Consider the following 27114-nt stretch of genomic DNA (forward strand, 5'->3'; position numbering starts at 1 on the left):
TCTTCATCCTATCCATGCCCGTCATGATTTTATAAACCTCTATAAGGTCCCCCTCCCTCCTCTGACGCTCCAGGGAAAATAGCCCCAGCCTATCCAGCCTCTCCCTTTAGCTCAAGCCCTCCAAACCTGGCAGCATCCTTGTAAATCTTTTCTGAGCCCTTTCAAGTTTCACCACATTTTTCCTATAGCAGGGAGACCCGATAGACACAGATTTTTAATCTGTATGGGAATTGAGAGTTATAGGGAAAAAGCAGGAAAGTGGGTTAACAGATCAGCAATGATTTTACTGAATGGTGGAGCGGACTCAATGGGCTGAATTGGCCTACTTCTACTCTTACATCTTATAGTCTTTTATAATGTTGGCAATCCAGAGAAGCAATTTAATTTACAATTTGTATCCACTGATCTTTTATTATAGTTAGATTAGGAAATTCTGAAATTCAGCACTCTGCTTTTCTGTGAATGTAAGGCTTATGAACACATCATGCAGAGGGTCCCTAATTTACGGACAACTGACTTATGAGCGCTCATATGTCTGCATGCTATCCCATGGAAGGGTGTCATTTTAAAGATCTGGCATGCGAACATTGTTTCTTACTGTGTACGGCAATCTTCCTTTATCTTGTGTTGTGGTCCAACTTGTGTACAAATGGACTTGTGAATGGATTTGCGTGGAACTCGTTTACAACCCATATTCTAACAATGCAAGTTGCTATTTGTCTCGAATTTTTCATTATAGTGGATTTTGGTGTTAGTGCACAATTGGACAGGACCGTTGGCAGAAGAAATACCTTTATTGGGACACCCTATTGGATGGCACCAGAGGTCATTGCTTGTGATGAGAATCCAGATGCAACATATGATTATCGAGTAAGTTGTTGCCTATTTTTATTTCCAGAATCAGTACTTGGGTCTTTCATGGAAATTTTTTAAAATCTTTTTTTTTTTGAATTTGTGAACCTTTTTAGAAATTTGTTTGTATGGAAATGTATTATAAAAGTCAAAATGTTTGATTTTAGCTGCAGTTTTTACTTGTAGCTAATTGAAAGTGTTGCTAAACTGAACCATCAGTTGATTGCAAATGATTATTAAAATGTTTTTATTTTGTCTTGTTAAAATGAAGAAAAAGAAATAAAATCATTGTAAAACTGCTTTTTTCACTGATATTTGTGCTTTACCTAGACTTTTAATATGCAGAATTAGCTGAATGAGTTACTATGTTTTCGTTTTAGAGTGACTTATGGTCATTGGGAATCACAGCTATTGAAATGGCAGAAGGAGCACCTCGTAAGTAATTTGATACAATGTAACTTAGTGATACAACTTATCTTTAAATTGGGAACTATGTGTTTAAAGTGTCACAATTTATCCAAGACCGAAATTTATTTCTGGTAACTTAATGGAGTAAGATTGTTCTCTTCTAGTTGAGTTCCAAGTTGAGTTTGGCAAACCTCACAGAGCTACTTATGATTTACTTTCAATCAGCTGTAAGTGACGCCAAGGCGGAACAGGGAATGCTGCTGTCAGGTTGGAGAGCGGCTGGACCCTTGACTGTCGGTCTGACTTCTGCAGCTTTCCTGGAAGTGTCAATTGTTGATATTAAGTGCATAAAATGGAAGGATGTTGCATTCTAGCACCAGCATCCTATAATCAATAATTGTATCAAAGATAGGAAATAGAAGCCGTTGAGTATCACAGTTGGTTTGAATATATTTGGTAGTTATTAGGATTAAAACACTTACTGATGGTAGGGAAAGATCATCTCTTTAATTCATGAATGGGACAAGGGTGTTGCTAGCTGATTGGCTTGAGAAGGTGCTAGTAAACTGCCGCCTTGAACTGCTGCAGTCCATGTGTTGTTGAGCAGCGGACTGAGGTGATGTGGCAGTTGAATCTCAATACTTGTGGGAAGAAGGGTAAGATTGAGAAAAACATAAGAGGCTTGTCAAGCATGTTCAAAAAGGTGATCAGGAGAAAGAAATAGAATTGCTAAGCAGCAGCAATAAATTATTTCCATGGCAGCAGCAGGGAAATATTTAAGTGAAATAAAAAGTTTAAAGAAATGAAACTGAAAAGTATATTAATGTTTTCAACAGAATGCCTACACTAAGACCATGCGTTTATGAAAATAAACATGCAGCTTTACAGACTTCACATTGCGAAATGGGCTTAAAGGCCTCAATGGAAAAGTCCACAGGGATTGATGGTATCTCTTTCCAGAGTTTGAGTAGAGTACAGGGATGGAATGTGTTAAGTGCTGAAGATCATGAGTAAATCACTGTGAATGCTGGAGTGGTCTCTATTGGCTAGGAAACAAACTGTATTTAAGAGTAAGCAAATTTAGTTTGGCCATTTGCATCGATCTAACTTCACAAACTAGTGTGGTAAAATAATATGTTACTTAAAGTATATTTGAGGAATAGCTGAGAGTAAACCCCAAAACTAAAGAAAGACCCTGAGATTTTGGTAAGTTATCTCAGAGTAAATGGTAAAAACCATATGGTATGATGAACTTGGATTTTCAGTAACATTTTCTGTTTGGTTATGGATGTAACTAAAGCTGACCAGGCCAACATTATTACCCAACCTTACTTGCTATTAGGAAGGTAATAGTGTGACCCATATGAAAAACTGGGATAAAAATATTGCTTTGATTAATAATTTGGTGATTGAAAGGGAAGTAACTTTTCAGTAAACTAATGTTAGGATGGCAGGCAGGAGGAATTACAAGGAGAGTGCCCCAGGGATTGATATTGAGATTTATTATTTCTGAATGGTGGCACAGTGGCACTGCTACCTCACAGTGCCAGAGACCTGGGTTCAATTCCCACCTCAGGCGACTGACTGTGTGGAGTTTGCACATTCTCCCCGTGTCTGCGTGGGTTTCCTCCGGTGTTCCGGTTTCCTCCCACAATCCAAAGATGTGCCGGTTAGGTGAATTGGTCATGCTAAATTGCCCTTAGTGTTAGGTGAAGGGGTTAATGTCGGGGAATGGGTCTGGGTGGGTTGCTGTTCGGAGGGTCGGTGTGAACTTGTTGGGCCAAAGGGCCTGTTTCCACACTGTATTAGAAACTCCAAAATAAATGTTCAGATGACAAACTGAGGAAGGATTGCAGGAAGAGGAAGACAAGCAAAGTAAAATAGTAAGACTGCAATAAAAATAGTCGGATAAAATATTTGAGAAGTCAAGTTTGGTTGAGAAGGTTTTTTTTGAAAAGTAGAAGTTGGTAAAACTGGAAAGAAAAAATGGATGGTATAGTTATAGTTGGTAGCATGAAGTAGCTGAAAATGAAGTGGAATTGTTTCTGAGAGTGAGCAGTAAGCACTTTAGAGTTGAAGTGATCATTGTATAGCAGTAAATAAAAATCAGGGATATTGCTGTAAAATTTTACAAGCCACTTCTTGAGTTAAGTGCTAATTAGTTTTGAGCATCTTGTCATTAAGGAGAGCATTTAAACTATGGTGGTGTTGAAATGACCTGGTAATTCAGCTGATTCATTGTAACAAATTGAATTATATAGAAAGGTGGCAGGAAAGGCGGTCCAGCGTCTTGAATGGAGAAGATTCAGTCGTGAGCTCAATGTTTTATTTAAGATATTAATCAGCACTGGTGAGGTAAATCTAAACTGTTTGCATTGAAGCAAAGCAGTGCACTAAACCAAGGGAGTATATGATAAAATTAATGAATGTAGTATTTACGATAAATGTCTGGAAGAACTTATCAAGAGATGATCAACACTTGGAGTGGTTTTCTGGTACATCAGTGGAAACTAAAAACCAAACCAAGACCGGTGAACTGATGGGCGAGTGTGTTTACAAATACATTAACAAAGTTGGATTGAAGAGCGTCTCTCATTGATTTTTCTCAATCATCATTGCGGTATTGTAGAAGAGATGCTCTTTTTCATAAGACTTAGAAATGATTCCATCTCAGCATCGACCCTTATTTTCAGTACAGATCCATAAAATGTTGTTTGTTTTTGTAAGAGTACATGTAGTGTGTATTTAAAGACAGTACTTAACATAACTAATATGATAAAGAGCAATTACATTTAGAGCTCACTTATAGAAGAATGTAAACATAGAGAAAAAAGATCTAATTTGGACCACTTGATCTTAGTTAATCCCGATTACTGGTTCAAGATAAAACTATATATTTTGTTCCTTCCTCATTGTGGATTGCTTAATTGAATGTCTGCAAGCTGTTTTGCTACTCCTGTCATACCACAGTATGCCATATAATATCTGATATATTAGATGCTTTGATGTTTTCTTGAGTAAACAGTACTTTTAGTTAAATGCCAAACTTTCAATTTGGTTAAAATATGATCGTCTAATTTGGAGGTAAAAAAGAATGAAACCAAATTAAGAGATTTAGAGACTGAAGGCATTATGCATTGGCAAGCATATAAAACTGGACACAGCTCTATCTGAATTAATTTTATACGCCTTCTTTTGGCTAGTTCTTATTCATATCCAGCATTAATTACTTTCTCCTAATGCTCCCTTATATAGTTGGTAATGGGAAGTGGTCAGAGAACATATAATTTGTTTGATGCTTAGAATACAAATGAAAAACTGTTTGCATTCCTGAGAAAAGATGTTTCATTATAGTTTCTGGGTTAAAATCTATTAATCCATTTGATTTGCATAACAGATTATACGAAAGAAGAGTGAGCAGAGAAATTGACATGAATCTCTAATTATTTAAATTTCATGAAATAATTTTTGGATTTCCAGTTTATTTGGCTAACTAATTATGATTATTTGTTGAAGTATTAGAATGAGGCAATTGTTCTTTGTAATTTTACTTTTTAGCTCTTTGTGACATGCATCCAATGAGAGCACTCTTCCTCATTCCCAGGAATCCCCCTCCACGACTGAAGTCTAAAAAATGGTTTGTATATTTATTTTAATACTTAAAATAAAAGCAACTTATTTGCTTGATTGAGCTCTTTGACTTTTCAGCACCTGCAATAATGTTAATTTCATATGGCTAGTCAAATTGCATTTTCGAAATGCCGGTGTACAGACCTCATGAATGTGTGCATCTCATACTCAATGGCTTGTTTGATTTATGACCTGTGCAACTTGAATTAAAACAGTTTTCTTTACAGCTACACAACAGCTGTTAATCTTTTGCTACATGGTTAAAGGTGAGTTTTCTGTTACAATCTAAAGAGGTTGCTGGATTTTACAGCCTTTCACCCTCTTGCTCCTTTCCATTTTCAGTGGAAGCACTACATTCTTAAGATTTTTGTGCTCTCTCTTGGAATACCCAGCTGATGTGCCGGGATGGGTCTGGGTTTCTGACTTGGACTTGAAACCAAGCCTTGCTGCACTGCTTTAGTATTTGAGATTTGTTGTACTTAGAAATTTACTGAACAGATATTTTGAATTACATACGTCAGTTATATTGCTTAAACATTTCTTAAAATAGATATTTGCAATTAACTTGTTTGTTAATGATGTCAATCCAGCAATTCAAATGAATTTTCTGAGTCTCCGATTCGTGGATGATGAAAGCATACAGATTGCTTCAATAGTACTAGCCTGACCTATCCAGAGATATGGGATGATTAATTGTTTAGCTGCCATGAAATCCTTGTACTGTGTGAAGTTGTTTGTGCTGTGCATATATACTTGAAAATGAATTTTAATGCATAAATTAAATTTTGAATGTTATCTGAATGTGAGTTTTTTGAAGATAGTGTTCAAAATAAATACTTGTGCAGATATGAACAGTCACTTTAAGTTATCAGTAAAACCTTGCTTAGAACTCTGAGCAAAATCAACTCTGCTGATAGGTATGCAAATTCAAAACTGAACAAGAATTGAATGGATAATCTCATTTTAAGTTAATTTCCAAATCATTAGCTATTCAGGTTTAAATAAAATTTTCATCCATTTTCAGGTCAAAGAAATTTTTCAGCTTTATTGAGAGCTGTTTGGTGAAGAATTACATGCAAAGGCCTTCAACTGAGCACCTGTTAAAACATCCATTTATCCGTGACCAGCCAAATGAGCGGCAAGTTCGAATCCAGTTGAAAGATCATATTGATAGAACTAGGAAGAAGAGAGGAGAAAAAGGTATGGCGTACAATATTGATGCAATTACAAGAAACAGTTATTTAATTGCTGATTGTAGGCTTCTTCAGTTAACAAAAGAAAATAATTTTGTACATTAAAATATTACTCCTATTTAACAGACGCAAAATTTAAACTTCCATATTCATACAAATGAATTTTGAAATTGTTTCTGCATGAGGAATGCACTGAGAAATGTAAGCAAAATCAGCATCCATAAGATTTTACCATTTTATCAATGTAACATACTTCTCCTTATCTCTATAATGCAAAATAGACATTGTTTGCTTGACTTTTGAAGTGATCAGTTCATCAGAGTTGAAAAGACATTCTTTTTCTGGATTAAGTAACCTTTCAGAGTAATCAGCATCTGAAGAAAATAAACCTCATCCTGTTTCAACCAAGACCACATCAGTTCATTTTCTGGAGATACATGGTAGTCATACCTAGCAGTACCATGCTGGGTAAATAATTTACCTGATGCCATAACATTATGCAACAATGATTCATATTGTCTCAGTGGTGAAGGGAAACTTGAGCTTTCATAAAGCTTGTGCAGGTAAGATTGACCAAGTGATCTCCTCCTGTGCTATATGAATCTATGATCCGTCAGTTATGAAAGCGAGGCCTGTTTTCCATCTCCAGTAATAAACATTGAGCTTCTTCCTTCATACCCAAACAAAGATTGACATGATTCATGTAAAACGCAATGTTTAATTTAATTTAGATGAAACTGAATATGAATACAGTGGGAGTGAAGAGGAGGAGGAGGAGTTGCCTGAGCAAGAAGGAGAGCCAAGGTAATGTGTTATTTAAAATTTAAGGTGTCCTGTCTGGATTTATACATGTCTAGAATTGGTAATTATTTTGACAAATAGGGAGCAAATCTTATGGAAACTCTATATGGACCAAAGTTTCTCTTGCAGGTTCTATTTTTTTCTCTCTTTTCTCTTCTATAATCTTTGTTGCAGTCTTCTGTCTAATTTTGACTTATTCTATTTTCTGTCACTTCAAAATAAGTTCTGCCAGAATCTCACTGTCCTCTGGTTAAGGGGTTGCATAGATATTGATTTGGAGATGCCGGTGCAGGACTGGGGTGTACAAAGTTAAAAATCACACAACACCAGGTTATGGTCCAACAGGTTTATTTGGAAGCACTAGCTTTCAGAGCGCTGCTCCTTCGTCAGGTGGTTGTGCCACAACTACCTGGAAGCTAGTGCTTCCAAATAAACCTGTTGGACTATGACCTGGCATCGTAGGATTTTTAACTTTGCATGAATAATATTATTGCAAAGAGAAAGTGAGGACTGCAAATGCTGGAGACCAGAGTAGAGTGTGTGGTGCTGGAAAAGCATAGCCAGTCAGGCAGCGTCCGAGGAATAGGAGAATCGACGTAAGCCCTTAATCAGGAATGAGGCTTGTGAGTCAAGGGGGTAGAGAGATAAATGCGAGGTATTTGGGGCAGTGGGGAAATTTGGCTGAGTGTGGAATAGGTAGATGAAGGTGGGTGTAATTGGAATGGGTCAGGGTGGAGCGGATAGATGGGAAGGAAGATGGACAGGTAGGACAGGTCATGAGGGCAGTGCCAAGTTGGAAGATTGGATCTGGAATAAGGTGGAGGTGGTGAAATGAGAAAACGGGTGAAATCCACAATAATTCAGTGTGTTTGGAGGGTCTCAAGGCTGAAGATGAGATGTTCTTCCTCCAGGCGTCGGATGGTTAGGGTTTGGCCATGGAGGAGGACCAGCATCTGCATGTCCTTGGCAGAGTGGAAGGGGGAGTTAGTGTTCAGCCACTGAGCAGTGGGGTTGCTTTGCCCATGTGTCCCGGAGATGTTCTCTGAAGTGTTCTCTTCAGAGATGCCTTCATCTACCTATTGCACTGTCAGCTACCCTCTCCCTAGCACGTGCACGCGCGCACACACACCCATTTATCTCTACCCCCTTGGCTCACAAGCCTCATTCCTGATGAAGGGCTTATGCCTGAAATGTTGATTCTCCTGCTCCTCAGATGCTGCCTGACCTGCTTTTCTAGCATCACACTGTTGACTAATATTATTGCAAGTTTATTTCAGTAACCCTGAGCTGACTATTGGGTAGATGCACAAACCTTCCTTTCCTCTGTTGTTTGTTCACACTCTGGGCCTATCTTCCTGAGACGGAAGATCGGCCCATTCTCTTTTCTGTATATCCCTCTGTGGTGGAGAGTTCAAATCTATTGTGAGAGTTAGTGCAGACCCTAAAGCTACCAGTGTTTTTTTATTTGCACAGAAATCTACTTCATAAATTATGACCTGTAATTCACCATGCTGAATTGAAAATTTGAAGTATGCAGGTAATTTGAAATATGAGAAGATTTAGCTGAAAAATGTATCTTCTTAACAATTTCACCTCCACACCAAAGGATTTTATCGTGAAATTGAGGATTGTTTAGAATAAGAGTAATCAGGACATGAGTATCCCAATACACGATTGCAATTTGATGTAAATGTTGTACAGATATATAACAACAGATACTTAGTTTGACTTTTTGAGGGAACAAAGAATGATTAAGTTCAGAGAAGGACCCATTACACACACATTTTGTTTGAATGAACAAAAAGGAAGTTTTTAAAAAAGGGTGTAAATTTCAGAGAAACATTTAACATTGATGTGCATAGTGGCTTCCTGTGAAAGTACTGTAAGAAAATAATTATTGTGGAAAATATTTCACATTTGGGTTGATTGGCCATAGTGCGTGTATGTATCACATTACATACTGCTGAATGGTACATGAAGTAATGAAGTAGAGTGATAGGAGACTCATGTGAAGCATTGCATCCTGCACCAGCACAGACCAGTTGTACCAACTGGTTGTGTAGCCCACTTTCTATTTACATGTTTGAGTTTCCTAGGGTCGGTGAATTCCTTCTAGGAATTCTTGTGCAAGTCTCTGTTTGGCTTGTCCGAGGATGGATGTGTTGTCCCAAAGTGGTGTCCTTCCTCATCCGTCTGTAAGAATGCTAGTGAGAGTGGGTCATGTCGTTTTGTGGCTAGTTGACGTTCATGTATCCAGGATTCTTAGAAGCAACTCTGGAACTCTATCAACAAACATGATGATTTGGATCCCATTTACCACCCCCGAAGAAAACAGGAAATGACATCACAAACCCTAGGAAACTCAAACATTTAAACAGAAACCAAGCTACATTACCAGTGCTTCATTTGGAGACTCACTGAAGATGTTACTTAGTATAGTGATGAAACATCTGAAAACAAACCTTCCAGCTCAGCGAGCAAACCTACATCCAGAACCTCAACCTGAGTTACAAATCTTCTCAAAACTCACTATTTCCCACAATGTGACGGACAGAAATTAAACTATTTTATATGTGGTTAGTTCAAAAAATTTGTCTATATTTATGAATTTATTTTTAATTATAATGACAATGATTTCTACTGTTCATCATAACAATAACTCAGTACAACTCCTAGCTGTTTCTCCTGTTTAGCAAATTTGGATGGTGCATCCTTTATGCTTTTACTGACCCTTCTCCAAAGGCATTGGGTAACACTTGCTCAATGGGGTCAATTTCACTTTTTGAATCCAAATTTGTCTGCAAGTAGTTTTATAAATTTAGATTTATTACACTTGAAACTATCTTTGTGAAGGAGAACACTGGGGAAAGAAATTCTTCTTTCTTTTGTAGCTCAATTGTTAATGTGCCTGGAGAATCTACTCTACGTCGTGACTTCCTGAGATTGCAGCAAGAAAACAAGGAGCGCTCTGAAGCCATGCGTAGGCAGCAAATCCTTCAAGAACAGCAGCTACGAGAGCAAGAAGAGTATAAAAGACAGCTCCTCGCAGAGCGTCAAAAGCGTATTGAACAACAGAAGGAGCAAAGGCGACGACTTGAAGAAGTAAGAATTTAAAATAATGTCAAGACATTATGATTTGGGCATTTTTTCAGAAATATTAGAATGCTTTAAATATGAGTTAATGTTTGTGTCAAGTGCATTGAGGCAATAGGCAAGTTTAGTTTGGAACAAGTTTGAATAACTTTAACAAAGTATGTTATCTAACAAAACTTTATATCGATGTAGTTTTTAGGCACATCACACTACTTTTGGTTTAAAACAAAGTTTACCTTAAGATGTGTAATTTCTTTTTGGTCATTATACACTAAAGGTTATCACCAGTTTTGCTTTTACTTGAAATTTACTTTTTCCATTCTTATGTCAAAAAGTAATCTGTTCTACCCTTCTACTCACATGTTGTTGGACTGTACCTTGCTGCTGTCTAAAGTTTTAGAAACTATTGCCTTTCAATTCTTGTATCACCTTGAAAATTTCTATCAAAAGTTGAAAGGCATTCCACTTAGCAAATATTTACTTTACTTCTAGCATACAACCTTATTTTAAGAAACAATGGCCCAGACAGGTTTAATCATGTAGCTCCTTCTGCAATCCAAGCTTCCTTTGACTATCTTCTTGCTGTTACACTTCATTGAAAAGACAAGTGAATGTGATTTTTTGCATGTTTAGTGTCCGGCCAGGGTTGTTATGAAGTGTTCTCCACTTTCAGTTCCAACAACACTCAAGAAGCTTGGCATCATCCAAGTTCAAAGCAGCCTGCTTGATTAGCACTCCATCTGCAATCTTTAATATTAAGTCCATTCAACACCGGTGCATTAGTAGCAGCAGTGTATACCATTTATAAGATATATTGCAACAACTCAACTAGGTTCCTTCGATAGCATCTTCCAAATCAGTGACCTCTTCTCCCTTGAAGGAGAAGGATAACAGATGGGAACACTACCTGGAAGTTCCTCTTCAAGCTTCTATCAATCTTATTTGGAATTAAATTGTCATTGCTTTGTTGTTATGGGATTAAAATCGTGGAAGTCTTATCTGATTAGGACTGTAGCTGTACCTAAAATATATGGACTGCAGTGATTCAAGAAGGGACCTCACCACCACCTCGTCAAATGCAATTAGGGATGGGCAGTAAATGCCGGCTTACCCATTGGCAACCACATTTTGTCAATTAAGTTTATTTTAAAAAGAAACAAATTTATTTGATATGGCGAGGACATGAAGCTAGAGCTGTTTCAATGTTTTGCCATCCTTATACTTTGTAGACACTAGAAATCATGGGTATAGGCTGTGAAAGGAACCTTGACAAGTTGTCAAAGTGCCTCTGGTAGACGATGCACACTGCAGCCAACAGCAGAGGGAATTCATGTTCTGAAGTGATGGATTGGTGTGGATTAAATGGACTGCTTTGTCCCTGGGGATATTAAACTTCTTGAGGGTTGTTGGAGTTGTGCTCAGTGAAGTAAATGGAGGATTTCACAGTCCAGACTTGGGCTGTGAGTTGGTGGACAAGCTTGGAGAGCCAGGAGATATGAGGTACAGAGGAACCTCGGTTATCTGGCATTCGATTATCCGAATATTGGATTATCCAGCAAGATTGCAAGGTTGTGATGCTCAGCTAAACTATGTTATCCAGCATTCGGTTATCTAGAATTTGATTAACAAAATGAAGTACTGCCTGCCCATGTCCTTCGGATAATCGACGTTCCTCGATTCTTGCTGCAGAATTCCTAATTTCTAACTTCCTCATATCACGTTACTTACCCAGACGCCCCAGTAAATCATCTAGTCTATGAATTCCCCTTCTACCCTGCCAGATAACTTTGGTGAAGATTCAACAGCAGTAATGTGAGATATGGATGTGATAGAAGTGGAGGGGGGTACAGATGAGATTTACCACGATGTTGCCCAGAATGGAAAGTTTTTGTTATGAAGAGAGATTGGACAGACTGGGGTTATTTTCCTTAGAGCAGAGGAGATTGAAAGAGGACACGATTGAGATATATAACATTGAGGGACAGGGTAGATAGGGTAGACAGGAAGAAACATTCCTCCTTGATGGACGATCAATTACCAGATTTAAATTAAGAGGCAGAAAATTTAGAGGAGATGTGAGGAAAAACTTTCAACCAGAGGATGGTGGGTATCTGGAGCTCACTGCCTGTAAGGGTGGTGGAGGTAGAGACTCTCATGACATGAAGAAGTATTTAGATGTACACTTGTGATACCAAGCCCCCCACAGCTAGGGCCAAGTGCTGGAAAATGGGATTAGAATAGTTAGGTGGATTTTTTTACATGTATGGATGTGTTGGGCCAAAGGCTGTAAATCTCAGTGACACAGGGAAAAGCAGATGCATAGAGTCTGTTGCCAGGCATGAATTTTGCTAACTGAGAAATTAGAAATGGTTCTGAGTACTGCAATTATCAGCAAGTATCCATGTCTTGACCTTGTGATGGTTGTTGAAACAGCTGAAGATGGTTAAGCCTGTGTCTCTATTCTGAAGAATTATTGCAGTGATATTCCAAGGTTTGAGCTAAGTGGCCTCCAGCAACTACGTCCTTCTGGAATGACTCAGGCCAGTGACGCATTTTCTCTTTTGATCCCTACTGACGTCAAGTTTAATATTGGCTCTATGATACCACACTCCGAGATGTTAAGGTGAAGTCGCGTTCACCTCAACTTTGGAATTTGGCTCTTTTGTCATGTTTGGAACAATACTATAATGAGGTTTGGAGCCACATTGTGGCAGTATCTGAACAGAACAACAGTCAGTAGGCTATTTGAAAGCACTGTCAATGCACCATGGATTTATCCTGATTTTTTTATGGAAGGCACATACCTAGACATTTTTCAGATTGTCAGGTAAATGTCCTTCTTGTAGCTACCTTGAAGCAGCTTGGCTTGAGCTTGTGCTGCTAATGCAGCACAAATGATCAGCACTGTAGCCAGGATTGTTGTCAGGATCCTCTGTATTTGCTTTAAGAAAGTGCTCTCCATGATGTTTTTAATCAAATGGCATGGATCAAATTGGCTGAAGACTGGCTTTTATGATGGTGGATAGCTCAGTAGGAGGCCAAGATGGTACAGTGACTGGATCTACTTGATGTTTGTGGAGCCGCCTTCTCCTGTTGGTTGTTTAATTCCCTGCCACTTTTTGTGACTGGATGTAACAGGATTGCATATTTAAGATCTTGATTTATTATGCTGTTTGGCATGGCTATCAGGCTATCGTTTTAATTGGCATCAATGTAGAACAGATCAAGCAACTTCAAACTGATGATAGGCATGAGAAGCTGTAGCCAAGAGCAATAGAATTGCATTCCATCACAATCTGTAATCTCACTCTATTGCATTATCATCAAGTTCATGACAGCAACTGGTACAATGAGGAGTGTAGAATAGCAGATGAGCAGTGCCAGGAATATCAAGAGTTGCCAACTTCTGGTGAGCCAGAGGACATACATGCTAAACAGCAGTAGCAGAGTAGAAAGAGCCAAGCAATCCCATAACCAATGGATCAAGATTGTCCTGCACGATTTAATGGCTTTTTAGGCAATTTGAGATAGTTAAGAGTCAACTATATTGCTGTTGGGTCTGGACTTCAAAACAAACCACAAACTCTGTAAGAAGGCCAGGTTTCCTTGTGCAAAGGAAGGATGTATCATGGGCAATTTTTAAAAAAAATGACTATCAGGTCACCATACTGATTAGCTGTATTACCATTGTTACCATACTGATAATAGTTCATCTTTCCAGAAGTGTTATCAATTCATTTAAATTCTTAACCCACATGATAGGGTTTGATTCTACCCCCATTCTGCAAGATCACTAGACCAGCCCTCTGGCTTACTACTCCAGTAATTCATTCACTATGCTGCCGTATTTTAATTTACAAACTGCCGTTAATCTAAACAATCAACATGATTTAATGGTAAAAAGAATTACAACTGTGTGATCGCAATTTTGCCATCGTTGTAGATAATGAGAGAGGTTATAAATGCTGTTTTATTCAAGAAACGGATTTATAGCAAAAAGGCCGAATACTGTTGGAATTTTGCTCAATAATGCAAAATTTATACATGAAATCAAGGGAAAAAAGTGATAATCGAGTAATAAAAATAGATGGACAAATTCAGTCGCTAAGCAATGGGCAGATATTAAAACTAATAATTGTCTGGTAGTGCAAAATTTGAAAAAGGCACACTTCGTCGTAGTTTTTCATATTGTATCCATCAGGATGTTTTGCAAAAAATACCATAATAAAGGGAATCTTCTACTGGATGAGAATAGATCATTGGGGTGGTCAGTGGAATCTGGTAGAGGCATTCTGATGGAGAATGTTTGAGTCAATGATGTCTGACAGTTAACTGCAGCCCTTGTTTAAATTTTAAACAAAGCAGTTTGATTCTGAGTGGTCAAATATTATCCTGGAAAATGAAGAGGTCAGCAGAGAAAAAGGCTGGGGTTCAGATCACCGCATCACTAGGTAATGAGATGGGGACAAGTGTCAAACTAAGGAATTTGGCTTAATTAACTTGATTAACATCAAAGACTGCAAGTGCTCGAGTTCTGAAAGAAAAAAAAGCAAAATGCTGAAGAAACTCAGCATCTGTGGAGAGAGAAAAAGAGTGAACTTTTTGAGTCTGGTATGTCCCTTCAGTTCCACCCCATCACTCACTCATCCCCAGGATATTTCCCCCTGCCCCCACCGCCTGCAACCCACCCTCCACCTTTCTGTATGATTTATGCAATATGGAAAGTCTGACTCACCCATTGCACACAAACTTAATGAGAAGTTTACTTTTCAATTTTGTGAGCAGTTACTTGGTTCAGGTTCGGGGATATATACACTCATTGCAATTACTTCGTTTCCAACCTTCAATGCCAATATTTAACGGTGCTGCCAAAAGGTTATTTGGGGTCTCACGCAAATGAGTAATTGTGCTACATGGATTTCAGTGCCAGCGCGGTGCTTGGTATGTCAACGATAAATCAGATGAAGATCAGATTTATAAATCAGATCAGATGAAACAGCATATAACTCCACCAGTTTAAACTTGCAAAATTCAAACATAGAATCACATCTAATGTTGAACACCATTATTGAACAGGATTTTCTGGATAATTCTGTGTGCAACCAATTTTACATTGTCAATTGGCCTCAATATATGATGCATTTTTGTGCACTGAAAGCTACATACAGACAGCGTCCTATTCTTTAAGATGTATGTGCAATGTGCCTGTTTCACTTCAGGAAAATGGGTGGTAGCTATTTTCAGTTCACTTGTTAGGCTAATGCCATGACCAACCAGGGCCAGCCTGCTTGGTTTACAATTAAAATAATGGCGGACAGTTAACTGGCAATCATTACTAACTGGTGCATTCTCCATGGTAACATCTCCATCAGTCAGACATGACTTGTAAATCAATTAACACTATCCTCTCATATAGTATTAATGCTAGTTTTCCCCTTGATGTGATATTCTTGTGAATTGTCCTGATGAGTGGAAGACAAAACATTTTGATAAAATATTTCTGTTTTTCAGCAAAAATATTTAAAGCACAGCCTCATTCTGCTTGGACAAAATCCTTTTCAAATTGCATGTCATAGTATGTGTGGTTGTTTTGAAATCACATCTTAGTTCCGATGTACAGTAAATAAATTGTTTCCATTTACCCTATTTTAACTTTTGGGTAAGTGCTTAAAAGCACACTTTAAGTGCTCTATATTGTTCTCACAGCTGTATTTTCAAAAGAAAGTCATAGAAACACTTGGACAGGTGCAAATGAAATGTGTGTACTACCCTTGGCTAATTCTCCAAAAATGTTCGTTGTAAAATCCAGGAAGTGACCACAAGATGGTTGTTAATTTTGTATCTGTGATTAAGTCTTAATTATTTACATTTACTGACAAACTCCACCAAAGTGTACATTGCCTGACAGTGGAATAGCTACTTGTTCAAACTTTGTTAAACCAGTTTATAAATAATGCCATTTTTATGCAATTTCTTTTTCGATTTATAAATATGGCACATTTGAAATCAAATGATGGAAAGCCCAGAACTGACATTTGTGCCAAATTTAATTTAGGGTGAATGCAACAACTCAGTTATATGGGACCTAACTGAGCATTTTGTTTGTTTGAGTAGCAGCAGAGAAGGGAGCGAGAAGCACGAAGACAGCAGGAGCGTGAGCAAAGAAGGCGTGAGCAGGAGGAAAAGCGAAAATTGGAGGAACTGGAACGCCGAAAGAAGGAAGAGGAAGAAAGAAGAAGGGCAGAAGAAGAAAAGAGGCGAGTGGAGAGAGAGCAGGTGATTTTTGTTGTCGCTCTTCATTTACTTAATACAGAGCCAAGAATTTGCTGTCCCAGTTATCAAAATGATATTCTGTGTGCTAGTTTGAATTTATTCTCCTCATTTTGCTGCATGAGCAATAGTTTGGGTCCATAAATTTCTGTATGACTGTTGACCATACTACTCGATGACTGGCAAGATATATCCAAGCAAACTGAAACAAACAATGCCTCATTCTTTCACTGTTCTGATAGAGCAAAACATGTACCTCATTCATTCTCCCACCTAATGGTATAACTGAGAGCATTCAAAAGCATAGCACAAGTAATTTGGCAGCACATTGTCCATTCCCATTTCATTTCTCATTCACTGTGTTCCTCACTACTTCATTCTCTGTCTTTCTCCACTGTTCCTACTCCCCATCTGTCTTGCATCAGAGCTCAATCTTTCCACAGCGTTTGTGTTGAGTGGTTCAACATTGAAGACATCAGATGTGAAATTTATAACCCTTTTGATGTTTCCTTTTAAAAAATTTTAATGGTCAAAAATTTTAACACAAGTGGATGTGGCGAAATTCAAATTTCTGTGGTGAATCTGGGTTTTTTTTATGACTTATATCCTCTAGTTTGCAGTCATTTAAAAACCATGAAGCAGGCTTGGCATAATTTAAACTTTGCCGCTTCAAATCCTGTTTGATATCCCTTAACACTAGGTATTTCACACTTGCTGAGCCAAATTAAGCTGAGAATAGCATTAGAAAAAGATATGAATAGTGTTGCCTTTTTGTATTCATTAGCAATTTATCAGTACATCTTGTTGGTGCTTGCCAAATGTCTAAATAATCACTAAAGCATGATCCTCTGAGTGTAATCGCTATTATTTTGAGGGCATATCATTTAAATGCTGATATAGTCAAATGGGAGATGTGGTATTGTATTTCAATAACTTAACTTCTCTTGTTCAAGGGCATTGCCATGATAAGACTTAGACTGGTTATTTTACTACATAGAGCCTTGGTGAGAGTGCATCTGAATTATAAGTTTTGGTCTCCTTATACTTGTCATGGTGGGAGTACAGTGAAGGTTCGCCAAATTAATTCCTGAGATGGCAGGTTGTTTTTGGAGGAAACATTAAATAGATTAGGTATTTCTGGAGTTCAGGAGAGGTGATCTCATTCAAATGTACAAAAGTTTACAAGGCTTGACAAAGTAGATCTGAGAACTATACTATCCCTGGCACATGGAACTAGAATAAGGAGAGGCTGCCTCAGAGTAAGGGGCAGGCCATTAAGGAGTGAGGAGGAGGCATTTTTTCATTTAAAAGATGGTAAATCTTTGGACTTTCCCGCCATAGGGAGCTAGAAAGATTCAGATGTTTTTGTTCAAGAGCTTGATAGTTTTTTTTAATATTAAGGACAATAAGGGATACAGGAATAATGCAGGAAAATGGTGTTGAAGCCTTGATTTCATTGAATAGCAGAATGCAAAGGGCATATTACTTCTCTTTCTTATGTTCTCCAATCACAATTGTTGTACGTTCCCTAGCTTTCAGGTCTTGTGGCCCAACAATTGTATAATTATCAAGGAACAACATGGCTTAAGGAATGGCTTTCAATAGAATTAGAGAGACCTTATGCAAAAGTTAATTGTGTGCCAGGTAGTTTGTGTATCTTCGCTTTTTTGACTAACTCTGGGGTATAGAGAAGAAATGTTGTGTTAAAGTTGTGTTAAAAAATAAACAACAATTATACCTTTCTGACAAATGGCAACTGAATGTTTTTCACAGCTTATTCAATAGTGCCTTCAGGATGAGTTCAATGAAGCCTTGTACTTTTGCAAGGTCAGGGAAGCAGTCCCTCAGAAGAGGTGTAAATACACAATTTCTAGTTTAAACTTGTATTTTGTTTACACATTATTGTGTAATTTTTGCAACAGGAGTACATCAGACGTCAGCTTGAAGAGGAGCAACGTCATTTGGAAATTCTTCAGCAACAGTTACTTCAAGAACAGGCCATGTTATTGGTAACTTGTTCGCTTAGTTGTCTGACTGACAGTTTCACTGCTGCCTTAGTTCACTGTGTCATAATGCTTATGTTTAATAGCCAGCTGATCAGTCTATTGGGGGGTTAACATAATAGTCCAATAGCTCAACAAAATAGCCTCAGCACACAATTGTCATTGAATTGTATGACAACAATTCAGTGCTTTCTGTCACAAACTGGAAATGTAAGGGCAAACAGAATTAAATGAATGTCACTGCTTTAAATACAATCCTTTCTGTGGAAGAAATCAAATCATTAAAATTGTAGGCTAATATATAATTAAACACCAGCCTTTCTCTCCTAGAAAACCTGGTTTGTCATTGTGATGTATGAGCAAAATTTTAAAGCACATTTTTCTGTTCTCCCAAAACTAGCAGTACTGTACTTTAGGTTTGTATGGATGGGTTATAATATGTTCATTTGGATTGTACAGGTCCCCTTCATAGGCATTCATTCCATTACATGCTACAAATTTGTCACCTTTACCCCCACCTCCATTCACCTATTGCACTCTTTGCTACTTTCTCCCCAGCTCTTCTCTCTCCCTACCTCCCCCCCCCCCCAAACCTCTCACCCTTCGAGGCTCCCAGCCTCATTCCTGATGAAGGGCTCTGGCCCGAAATGTCGATTCTCCTGCTCCTCAGATGCTGCCTGACCTGCTGTGCTTTTCCAGCAACACACACGCGACTCTGATCTCCAGCACCGGCAGACCTCACTTTCTACCATTTCGTTCATCGCAGCCTGCCAATGTGAAAATGTCCAGTTTGTCTTGACTCTCTACTTCATGTCTGGATTGACTGTTTAAGTTAGTGTATTAGACCAATTCCATGAACCCTTATCTTGTCTATTTAACTTGATTGTGGCATCTTATCAAATGCTTTTGATAATACGCCATCCACTGGTTCTGTTTTATCTATCCCTATAGATATGTCCACAAAAATAAACTCTAATAAATTTGTCAAAGCAGTGTTTCCCTTCATAAAGTGATGTCGATTATGGTCATGCTGTGATTTTCTAAGCATATCTTTCTAAGTACATTTGATAAGGTACTTCACGGCAGGCTGGTACAAAAGGTTCATGAGTTCCATGGTTAGCTGGCTAGATGGACACAGAACTAGCTTGGTCATAGAAGACTGATAGTAGTGGTGGAAGAGTGCTTTTCGGAATATATAGTAGGAAGGAAAATGTAGGTGGGAATTGGTCAGATCTTAGTCTGAAGTTCCTCCGATAATTTTCCATTACTGATTTTAATAGCTTTTCGTTTCTCTAATTAGCCACTTGTCTAATGTGTGTCTTCTGCTGTGAAGACTGACACAAAACATTTGTTTAATGTTTGTCTTTTTCCACATTTTGTGATGAGGCATACAGTGGTTCATAATTTTGTTACTTAAAATCAAAGCCTCTTGTTTAAAAAACACAACCTATCAAAATGGGAATGCCTGAAATTGAATATGATTTTCCTGAAGTAAAATTCCACCACTACTACATTAACTTGTTTTGTATATGGCACTGAGTTTTTTCTCAGAAAATTTGAAACCATTGTTTGTTGGAAGTTTGTGAATTTTCTAATCCACAGCCAATTACTGATGTGATATCATAATGTTTGAGACTGTGCTTTTGGCTGACACTAAAAAATTCTCTGTGAACCAGCTACACGTTCACAACTGTTGTACATTCATGGCTGTGGTGTAAATTATGCTTTAGGTGACTTTGAAGTATATAAGTTGCCTAATGAAGTGTTTCAGCCACTGTGAAAACTTAGTTACATGCTGTTTTTTATGGAATTTGTAAAACTATCATATTCCAAGCCACATTATAAATTAGAAACTGTAACTTAATACATGTACCATGTTCTTAAAGGAATACAAGTGGCGTGAAATGGAGGAACAGCGACAGGCTGAGAGATTGCAGCGTCAGTTACAACAGGAGCAAGCTTACCTTCTATCTCTCCAGCACGATCACAGACAGCAAGAGAGGAATAAACCTTATCAGGCACCAGAGCCTAAATCTCTCTTTGAAGCAACAGATAGAAGTAGAGAGGTAAGAGGACAGATGTTCATCAGATGTTTGTCATAAAAGTAGGCTGAGAGAAAAATGTTCAAACATTTTAGACATTGCAATTGACATTAACTTCAATTAAGCACTGTGACCTAACTGTTTTTTACTATCTGGCTGCCATTACTTTCCACTTTTATACTGAAAATAAGTTACAACTACAGGGTCCCTGACTCGTTAATGCCTGTACTTGTGAACGAGATCCTACTGTGCTGTTAATTTTAAGAATCAAACCTGCAAATGTCCACTCAAACTTAGAATCATTGAACCCCTACAGTATGGAAGCAGGCCATTCAGCCCAATGAATCCACACTGACCCTCCAAAGAGCATCGCACCCCCTTACCCTCTCCCATGGTTAACCCACTCAGCCTGCACATCGCTACATGCTATGGGCAATTTAGCAAGGCCAATCCAACTCACCTACACACTTTTGGACTGTGGGAGGAAACTGGGGCACCCAGAGGAAATCCACGCAGACACGGGGAGAATGTGCAAACTCCACACAGACAGTTGCATGAGGCTGGAATTGAACCCAGGTCCGTGGCACTGAGAGGCAGATGTGCTAACCACTGAGACATTGTGCCGCCCTTGTGAGGTGTACTGAACTGTACTGCATTCCAACTTGCATACAAATCGACTTAGGTTCTACTGCTGAGTACATTCCTATTTGTAACTTGGGGTCTGTCTGTACAAACTGTTTGAGAAATATACCTTTTCACATGCTCTAATCAGGATGTTCCTAACTACACATTCCTATTCTCTAAATGGAGTCAATTTAGGTCAAGGGACAGTACAACGAGATCTAGGTGTTCTTGTACATCAGTCAATGAAAGCAAGCATGCAGGTAGAGCAGGCAGTGAAGAAAGCTAATAGCATGCTGACCTTCATAACAAGAGGAATTGAGTATAGAAGCAAAGAGGTCCTTCTGCAGCTGTACAGGGCCCTGGTGAGACTGCACCTGGAATATTGTGCGCAGTTTTGGTCTCCAAATTTGAGGAAAGACGTTCTGGCTATTGAGGGAGTGCAGCGTAGATTAACGAGGTCAATTCCTGGAATGGCGGGACTATCTTACGCTGAAAGATTGGAGTGACTGGGCTTGTATACGCTTGAGTTTAGAAGGCTAAGAGGGGATCTGATTGAGGCGTATAAGATTATTAAAGGATTGGACACTGGAGGCAGGAAACATGTTTCCGCTGATGGTTAAGTCCCGAACCAGAGGACACAGTTTAAAAATAAGGAGTAAGCCACTTAGAACAGAGTTGAGGAGAAACTTCTTCACCCAGAGAGTGGTGGGTGTGTGGAATGTTCTTTCCCAGAGGGCTGTGGAGGCCAAGTCTCTGAATACTTTAAAGAAAGAGTTGGATAGAGCTCTTAAGGATAGTGGAATCAAGGGTTATGGGGATAAGGCAGGAACAGGATACTGATTGAGGATGATCAGCCATGATCATAATGAATGGTGGTGCTGGCTCGAAGGGCAGAATGGCATACTCCTGCACCAATTGTCTATTGAACTATCTGTGAAAGAAATTTATATGCTGAAACTTGCTCTAATGGAACAAAAATTGTATTGAGATTAAGTTCTAGATGAAAGGTGATTCATTGTTTTGAAAGTGGATAATTCTTCAAAATGACTGATCAGATTTATCTGTATGTACACGAATTATTAGCACCCCACTTCCAATTCCACCTTAAGCATCTATCTCTTTTACTTCTTACCATTCGAAAATTGTCACTCAAATTTGGGTATTGGAGCTACATTTTTCAGCACCCAACTGGCCTTGGAAAGCAGAGTCTTAAAATAAAGTGGCTGGCCTTCTTGCTTGACCCAAACTGACTCCCATGTTATGGTGGAGCTCTCACTGCTATTTAATGAGGCAGTGTAGCCCAGCAGCTTTGGCAATGTGAGTGCTATCGGGTGAGAAAGTGGAAGTATTACCCTCGGGGAATCCCCTGTGTTCCAAGGAAACACACACCTAAGTCAGAGGGTGACAGTAAAGTCTCCCAACTTTACCCTCACCCTCTGACTTCTATAAACTGGCCCCACCATCACACTGGAGCCTCCTGAACATGTTTGTCCAAAATATTAGAGTGGTCACTGAGCATGGGCTCTGACTTTCCTTCCTTGGGGACTGGCTGTAGTCTCTGCAGTGGCAGTCTCGATCTTGATGCTTCTGGGACTACAGAGCTACTTGTCAGGTTGGCAATTCATGAAGATAAGACGTTTGCCCAGCTGAGGTTGGATATTCAACTCTAAAGCAATAAAGGCCGTCCCTAGCTTATTGTCACTTCTGACTTGAGTTGGCCGACTGGATACTAATTTTCCTGCTGTGTTTTGATGACGTTTCTGGCTCAGTTGACAGCAGTCTTTTATCTCTGAGAGTCGGAAGATTGTTGGTTCAAGTCTTAATCCGAAGACATGAATGGGCAAGTATAGATTGACGTTCCAGTCTTATGTGCCAGGGATGTTGAAATGTGATGTTGAACTTGAGGCCTTCCCTGTCCTCTTTGGACAAAAGAGAGCCAATATACTACCTGAAGATGAGCATCAGAATTGTCCTAGCATCACAGCCAATACTTATCCTCAATTTGTATGACAAAAACAGGTGATTGTATTTTTGTCACATTGTATTTGTGGGAGCGTGCTTTATGCAAATTAGCTCCTGATTCCTCCATTGCAACCGTGATTACACTTCAAAAAAGTACTTAACCTCAAAATCCTTTCTATGTAATTTTCAGAAGTCATGAAAGGAGCTTCATAAATACAAGGACATTGGTTAGGCCACTGTTGGAATATTGCATGCAATTCTGGTCTCCTTCCTATCGGAAAGATGTTGTGAAACTTGAAAGGGTTCAGAAAAGATTTACAAGGATGTTGCCAGGGTTGGAGGATCTGAGCTACAGGGAGAGGCTGAACAGGCTGGGCTTTTGAGGGGTGACCTTATAGAGGTTTTCCAAAATTATAAGGGGCATGGATAGGATAAATAGACAAGTCTATTCCCTAGGGTTGGGGAGTCCAGAACTAGAGGGCATAGGTTTAGGCTGAGAGGGGAAATATATAAAAGAGACCTAAGGGGCAACTTTTTCATGCAGAGGGTGGTATGTGCATGGAATGAGCTGCCAGAGGAAGTGGAGGCTGGCACAGTTGCAACATTTAAAAGGCCTTTGGATGGCTTTACGAATAGGAAGGATCTGGAGGGATATGAGCCGGGTGCTGGCAGGTGGGACTAGATTAGGTTGGAATAGCTAGTCGGCATGGACGAGTTAGACAGATGGGTCTATTTCCATGCTATACGTCTGTCTGACTTTATAAGTGTTTTTTTTAATATATAGTTCATCAAGCAGCAGTTATATAAAACCTTTCTAGGGTTTTCCTCACGAGAAGTTGAGAGTCATAAATCCAAATACAAGATCATCACAGCTCTCTGTTCTCTGTGTAATGCCAGGATAAGTTATTGGATATTGGCAAGAAACCAGGCTCTTCATTCGTTTTTAATTTGTTCCCCTCTTTCTGTCAAAATTGCTGAAACTAGTTGAAGCACCACTGCCAATTGCTCGGCTGAACTTATTGCAACAGACGAGGCAGTGGACTGACCAGTTTGACTCCATGTAAAGATTTTCTCTGTTCATGTTTTTTTTGTTTGCCTGTGTCTTCCTGCCCTCCTGTCGTTTCATAAAAATACATCTTGATTCTGGTGGGTCTTCACAGCCAGTTGTACTAAGGCTAATTACATTGTACTTCTAGGCAGAGAAGGTGCTGTGGAAGAAACTTGACTAAATATTTTACAGAATGTTGCAGATTGTACGCATTCAGACATGGGTTGTTGAAGTTGGAAAGCGTACTTGTTTATGGTGGTGATAGAGTTCTGGTCACGCAGGATTCTTTGCTCTGAATGTTGTTGAGTTTCTTGAGTGTTGAAAGTGTGGTCATCCATGCAAATGGACAGTACTGCATCATATATCTGACTGGTACCTTGGAGATGGTGGAAGGACTTTAGTTAGGCAGGAATAAAGTCACTCATCACAGATATTCCAGCCTTGAGTGCAGTTGTAACCGGAATATTAACGTGGTTGTGCCAGTTTACTTCGGTACCAGTGAAGTAGTTTGTGCACCTTTAGAGTATATGACATCAGTCACCAGTTATTCTATTTCATTTGAAATGTTCTCACTGATGTACAGTGGAAACCCGATTTCTGAACGTGATGGGCAGGCAGTATTTTGTTCAGATAATCAGTAATTCGGAAAATCGATTTAAATGCCTTTCCTCTGGGTCTCGGAGTTTTTAAAGTCTGCTCCCCATTTCGGAGACTGCAGCAGCACAGTGCACGAAGCCCCACCCCCGATGCTGCCCCAACCTGGTCCCACCCCGTCACCCACCCCTGCACCCAATCTGGTTAAACCCCGCCCCTACCTTTTAACTGCAAATTTTTGACAGGTTCCATGTTTGCCCTGCACAGGACAATGTTGGAGAGACTATTCCTAGCAGTTGGGGTGGGGGTTAGGGTTCACCCCTCTGTAGAACTCCAGGGAAGGTGTGAGGGGAGAGAGAGAGAGGACGGGCAGTCAGTTATTTGGAGACGGTGCCTGTTTAATCACTGTAAACAAAAGATGTGATCACTGTTAAAAACACGTCTTTGTAATGTTTCTATCGGGATCTTGTGATCTCCTTCGGATGGTCCGATTTTCGGATAATTGGTATTCGGATAATCGAGGTTCCCCTGTGTCCTAAGTATTCTGGAACATTTCAAACCCTATGAATACTTAACTAAAAGAACAATGGGGGTAAGTACAGTGGCTCAATGGTTAGCACTGTGCCTCACAGCACTAGGGATCCAGGTTCCATTCCACCCTTGTTCGACTGTTTGTGTGATGTCTGTGCATTCTCCCCATGTCTGCATGGTTTCCTCCAGGTGCTCTGGTTTCCTCACACAGGTTAGGTAAATTGGTCTTGCTAAATTGCTCATAGTGTGCAGGGATGTGCAAGCTAGTTGGATTAGCCATGGGAAATGCAGGGATAGGGGTAGGGGATGGGTATGGGTGGGATGCTGTTCAATGGGTTGCATGGCCTGCTTTCACACTGTTGGTATTCTCTTATATAATTCGATAATAATTAATATTGATGTTTAAAATGAGTGAAAGTTCAAAGTAACCATACCAATCTAACCTACATAGGTTTGTTACATATTTTAGTCACAAAACTGAACAAATTTAAAACATAGCTGTGTCTTTTATCTCAAAGTAATTCTTATTTGTTAGCCTATGTTTGGATTAGCTTGTAATTAGAAAGTAATAAAACCGTAGGTTTGGCCTAAACTTTGGCTGTTCTTCCTTATAGAACATATTTAATCAGAATCAAACAGAATATAATTTAATTCCTCACTTGCTTAATTAAATCAATCATATTGAAATATAAGGAGAAAGTGAGGACTGCAGATGCTGGAGATCAGAGCTGAAAATGTGTTGCTGGAAAAGCGCAGCAGGTCAGGCAGCATCCAGGGAACAGGAGAATCGACGTTTCGGGCATAAGCCCTTCTTCAGGAAATTGAAATCCTCATTGAAATATAACCCAATCCTACAGTATTTTATTGCCAAGTCAAGTGGTGAGTCTGTTATTTGACATCACTTGATGAATGTGGTGGATCCTTTCATCACTTTTTTAACTTTCTAAAAGCCCAATAGCTAGCTAAATTAGATTTGTCCAGTTTTTTCCTTGGGCATGTCTTATGCATGCAATCTTCCACACATTTGCTTAGATTCCAGTATCGTTATGGTCCTGAAGGTGAGCAACTTGTGTGTTCAGGTCTTCATTATGGCAGCCAACCAGCTGTCAGTGTCTGTGAACTTTTATCACGTCCAGCGTATGTATTGGTTAATGTAACAATGACTAACCCTCATCAACCGAACATTGATATCTAGGGCAGGAATTTCAGGAACATATCTAGTGAGATTGCGCACTGAAACTCGAGAAGTGAAAGGAGATGATGTCGGACTTGTGCAAGACACTTATTGGACGTCAGTGGAATATTCCGTAAAGGACATTAGTTAATGTAATTTTGGCAAATGTAACTCCACAACCTTTTTTTTAAAAAAAGTTAAGCAGAAAGTTCTAGACCATTTAGTCTAATATCATTAGTGGGGAAGATGCTAAAGATATAAAAGACATGATAACAGAACACTTGGAAAGCAAGAAAAAGATTGCTAAATGTTTAGATTTTAAACATTCCAAAGTATATGGAGAAAAAGTGGGAATATGGCATTGAAACACATGATCAATCATGATCTCTTTGGGGGATAGATCCAATGGACCTTTCTTGCAATGCTGTCCAAGTGTACTATATCCTCAGGTATGGTATGGAGACCAAAACACACTACACTGGTATTGTCTAATCAAAGTTCTACTTATTGGTAACAAGAGTTATATAACTTTAATAATGCAACCCCCCGCCTCCGCTCCTTAAATAAAAGCTGACGTGTCATTTGTTTTCCTAGTTACTTGCTGCACCTGCAGATGAACTTCAATTTGTGTTCAAGGGTACATGTGGCCTTCTGAATCCCAGCATTTACAAATGCCTCTCACTTCTTCTGGGAGAAAGAAATAAAATCTGCTTTTCCATTTTCCAACACAAAATGGTTGATTTCACACTTTGCATTTTACTCCAGCTGCTGCCATCTCATCCAGTCATTTCACCCATTTATATCACTTTGCAGATTCAGCTGTCTACGCCTAACAGCTTATTTTACCCTTTTGTGGTCACTTAACTCAAATTACACTTTGGACCTTTCA

At 39.0% G+C, this 27114-nt stretch overlaps 1 protein-coding gene across 6 annotated transcripts in view; it reads left to right on the forward strand.

Annotated features, from left to right (window-relative positions):
- LOC122550648 (mitogen-activated protein kinase kinase kinase kinase 4) overlaps nt 1-27114 on the forward strand; it is a 285957-nt gene that overhangs the window by 192561 nt on the left and 66282 nt on the right. For 4 of the 6 annotated variants that reach the window (XM_043691715.1, XM_043691717.1, XM_043691712.1 and 1 more), the window contains exons 7-15: nt 740-870; nt 1233-1287; nt 4819-4897; nt 5915-6090; nt 6815-6887; nt 9776-9986; nt 16092-16253; nt 18170-18256; nt 20137-20316. In XM_043691715.1, the coding sequence (XP_043547650.1) occupies nt 740-870; nt 1233-1287; nt 4819-4897; nt 5915-6090; nt 6815-6887; nt 9776-9986; nt 16092-16253; nt 18170-18256; nt 20137-20316 (1154 nt within the window). The remainder of the gene's footprint in view (nt 1-739; nt 871-1232; nt 1288-4818; nt 4898-5914; nt 6091-6814; nt 6888-9775; nt 9987-16091; nt 16254-18169; nt 18257-20136; nt 20317-27114) is intronic. The other 2 variants (XM_043691718.1, XM_043691714.1) reach the window with 1 other exon arrangement.

This window comes from Chiloscyllium plagiosum, chromosome 6, assembly GCF_004010195.1.
Source record: "Chiloscyllium plagiosum isolate BGI_BamShark_2017 chromosome 6, ASM401019v2, whole genome shotgun sequence".
NCBI lineage: Eukaryota > Metazoa > Chordata > Chondrichthyes > Orectolobiformes > Hemiscylliidae > Chiloscyllium > Chiloscyllium plagiosum.